The 3,660-nt window shown below is 36.7% G+C and overlaps 1 protein-coding gene across 1 annotated transcript; it reads right to left on the bottom strand.

Annotated features, from left to right (window-relative positions):
* Positions 1 to 720: 720 nt before the first annotated feature.
* On the bottom strand, positions 721 to 2,189 carry LOC129962922 (uncharacterized). Its single transcript, XM_056076924.1, has 2 exons — positions 2,118 to 2,189; positions 721 to 1,086 (listed from the first exon to the last, which is right to left on the bottom strand). The coding sequence occupies exons 1-2, from the start codon at positions 2,187 to 2,189 to the stop codon at positions 721 to 723; spliced, it is 438 nt and encodes a 145-aa protein (XP_055932899.1).
* Positions 2,190 to 3,660: the final 1,471 nt, after the last annotated feature.

The following is a 3,660-nucleotide window of genomic DNA, read 5'->3' as shown; positions in this document are numbered from 1 at the left end:
ATTTAACAACATGATGCTATCTTAGTCACATACACTCAAGAGCCAAAACATTCTGACCACCTGTCAATAACGAGTTGACCCACCTTTGTTGCGCAACACAGCTTCAACCCGCTTTGGCATGCCACAAGTCCTTGGTAGATGGCCGGAGACAGATTGTACCAAATGTTTAAGCAACGGTCGCGCAAATCCGAGATATTGCGAATTGGGGGTCTTTGAACTCTGAGTTGCCGTCCCATGTCATCCCAAAGGTGTTCTATCGGATGATATCCGGTGAGTTAGGCGGCCAGGACATAAACTGGAATTCAGCATCATGTTCCTGGAACCACTCCAACACAATTTTAGCCTTGTGACACGGGGCGTTGTTCTGTTGGAACATTCCATTTCCAGCTGGAAAAACAGGCCATGTAAGGGTGTGACTGGACCGCAATGATATTCAGATACCCTGTAGCCTTCATAGTATGCTCTACCACAACCACGGGTCCCAGAGACGCCCAAGAGAACGTCCTCCAAAGCATAATACCGCCATACCGGCCTGTGTATGACCTACTGTACATTGAGGGAGCAACTGTTCGCATGGAAGACGGCGTATCCTGACACAGCCATCGGCGTGATGCATGACAAACCGTGATTCATCTGACCAGGCAACTCTCTCCCACTGATCCATGGACCAGTCGCGATGTTTCCGGGTCCAGCGCAGGCGCACTTGGCGATGATGCTTGGTCAGCAAACACGAGTGGGACGTTTGCTGCGTAGCCCCTTATCCAACAGTGTCCGCTGAACAGTGTGCTCCGATACTATTCTACTTGGCCCTGCATTGCATTGGCTGTCATTGTATTGAGCCACTGTCTGGCTCCGGTTTCGCTTCACCATGCGAGACAGTCTCCGACGACCGTTTTCTTTGATAGCGTGTGGACGTCCAACACCATGTCGTCTATTGCTGCTTTCACCGTCATTCATCCACTTTGCATAAGTTCTAACAACTGTAGATCCCGCACAACCCACGAGTCGTGCAGTTTCGGAAATACTTGTTCTGGTCCTTCGAGCCATTACAATCTGGCCTCTATCAAAGTCGCTTAGATCCGCAGCCTTTAACATCACACACAGAAGTAAGTGAAAGAATGATTCTTCAGACTCTCCAGTAGCAGTTAAATACCACTTCCACCTGATCACGTGCCTTCACGTCATCCAGGCGAGTTCATTGCAAAATGTAGGGGTGGTCATTATGTTTTGGCTCTTTAGTGTATAGGCTTGTAATTTAGAAAAGGAATGTTAGAAAATAAAATTTAATTTTTCTTTTTATTGATTTTATAGTCCATGATCATAAATAAATTTTATAACAAGAACAGTTATATTTCTTTAGACTGATGCTGTAATATATTGGTTTATAATCTACGGTCCATAGTGTCGTAATATTTGGTGCAACGAATAAATAACGGGCTATAGGTTATTAAACAAAACCATGCAATTTAGAAAATATACATTAGAAACGAGCCTGAAATGCAATTACTGGTGTGACGAAAATATTCGTCCACTTTTTACTCATTAGTGATAGTACCATATGTAAGTAATGATAAAAATGATAATCGAGCAGTTCAAGACTGTTTTTCTAATTCCTTTGAATTAAAATGCATGACGAAATTAACCACTAATCTCAGGAATACAAATATTTTGGCTTAATACTAGATTGTTAATTAAATAGAAAACTTTATACCTTTATATAATAAGATTCAAAAATAAAAGAGGGACAAAAAAACACTTGTTTATAATGTGTTCAGTATTAACTTACGCATGCCCAATTAGGGAACGCGCTGCAAAAACTTAAAAATTTTATAAATATTGCAAAATAAAGAAATTAAACAAGCAGTTAATACCACATGGTTAATGACAAATTCACGTATACAAAGCAATATTTTTTTTTCCCAAAACCTTCAATAAAAATTAACCTTAGACTTTTATAAAGAACAAAACGGAAACGAAGCTGTTAAACTGATACCCTACTATCCCTTCAATCTTACAATTAAAAGATCGTGAAATGTTTTATAAATATCGACTATTTTTTCTAATAAATTCAACCTATATCTTTTCAACTTTTTCTCTTGTGACTGGGTACTCCTCACTTCCCTCAGCTCTCCACTATATCTACGAAGACTATCTACAGTTGAAGGAAGATTGTCTCCAGTAAAGGACATTTCACTCACTGCACAGTATCAAACAGGACTGTTTGGGCCGGAGATACGCCCCTAGTCGGGATAGGAACTCCGTTAACCTTATTCTTTAGTTCAAGATGTTTTACCTTATGCTAGTAAGATAATGCAGTCGTTCTTTTTCGATTGTGAGGAGCATTTTCTCGCCGATTTCCTGGAACAGGGAGTTAGAGTCGTTATTCAGAGGTATTCGGAAACATTTTGCAAATCTCATGAAGACAATTAAGTGAAAATGCCCTAATAAAGCTTTAATTATGCTGTCATTAAGTTGCACGAGAATGTTAGACTGCTGTTTATTTTTGGATGAGAAAATCATCCTTAAAAAGTATCCTTAAGTGTATATCCTTAGAGAGTAGAGTGTATCCTTAAAAAGTTTCAACAGCAGCTAAAGGAATTTTATGAATAAAGCATTATGTTGCTAGCGTAACAATGGGTTAAATAATTAAACACAAGTAAGCAATATTTTAAATTTTCCTCAAGTAAATGAACTTCGTTACGTTATTTATTGATCGAATATAATATCAATCTATTTACTTGAGCAGAGGCTCAGATAACGAGTGCTAAGTATAATATCTTTTATCTTCAAAGTAACTTCGAAAAATCCAGATGGAATTTTGAATTGGCTCCTATATATGAGAATAGATCGCCAAATTGCAGCCTTTTGAAAAGAAATCTTTCCTAATTCTCTTTAGAGAGAGTTATCTGCAGTAATTAATAGACCCTAATGAAAAGTTCATTATTAATAGGTAAATTGATCTAATAATAATAATATAACTCTGGTTAAGAACAGTATCAGAAGTTAGAACTTAACTTGAATCACTTTTACCCTGTATTCATTAATAATGCCATTCATTTACTCAGTAGGACCCCATAAAATACTTTTAAACCTGAAATTTTATTACATTTTTTGCATCAAATTGTTTCTCACTAAAGTACATCAAAACTTGTTTCCAATAATTTTACAGCTTATTCCTCTTTTAGAAAACTCCTCTTTTTTAAGTATAAGTTCTTCTAACTTATTCACTTCACTATAAATTAACGTTAATACGCTTTTTAAATGTAGCAGAAAAAATCGGCACTAGGTTTGGTCTTTTTAATGCTTGTAGAACTAAAACAAAATATACGATTGTACTAACAGGCTAACTTTTAATAAATTTTAATGGACTCAACACCCATTAAATTTTGTTCAAAGTTTTGATTCGTTCATATTTTTTAAACTATAACCTTCTTACTTGGAAAAGACTGAAGTAAATAAAGTACAGAAATAAATGAGATCTGAAATTCGAAGATACAATCTCAAAGACTTTAAAAGCAATTGAAACAGAAGTTAGCAAGCCATCGCAAATGGCTTCTGTAACAGATGAATTTCGAAACGAAACAGATAAAAAAGAAATGAAATGTTGGAATTGAAGCCATTTTGCAGAACTTTTTAAAATGCCTCATATTTCACGGCGCG

Source organism: Argiope bruennichi, chromosome 3 (genome assembly GCF_947563725.1).
Source record: "Argiope bruennichi chromosome 3, qqArgBrue1.1, whole genome shotgun sequence".
Classification (NCBI taxonomy): Eukaryota; Metazoa; Arthropoda; class Arachnida; order Araneae; family Araneidae; genus Argiope; species Argiope bruennichi.
Note: the sequence above shows the minus strand (reverse complement) of the source record. Positions and strands in the feature narration are given on the sequence as shown.

Bases quoted from the DNA above. Each gene is read 5' to 3' on its own strand.
- LOC129962922 (XM_056076924.1), bottom strand. From the start codon at position 2,189: ATGTCCTTTACTGGAGACAATCTTCCTTCAACTGTAGATAGTCTTCGT. The intron at 1,087-2,117 runs GTGAGGAGTACC...GTGATGTTAAAG, and splicing joins ATAGTGGAGAGCTGAGGGAA to GCTGCGGATCTAAGCGACTT.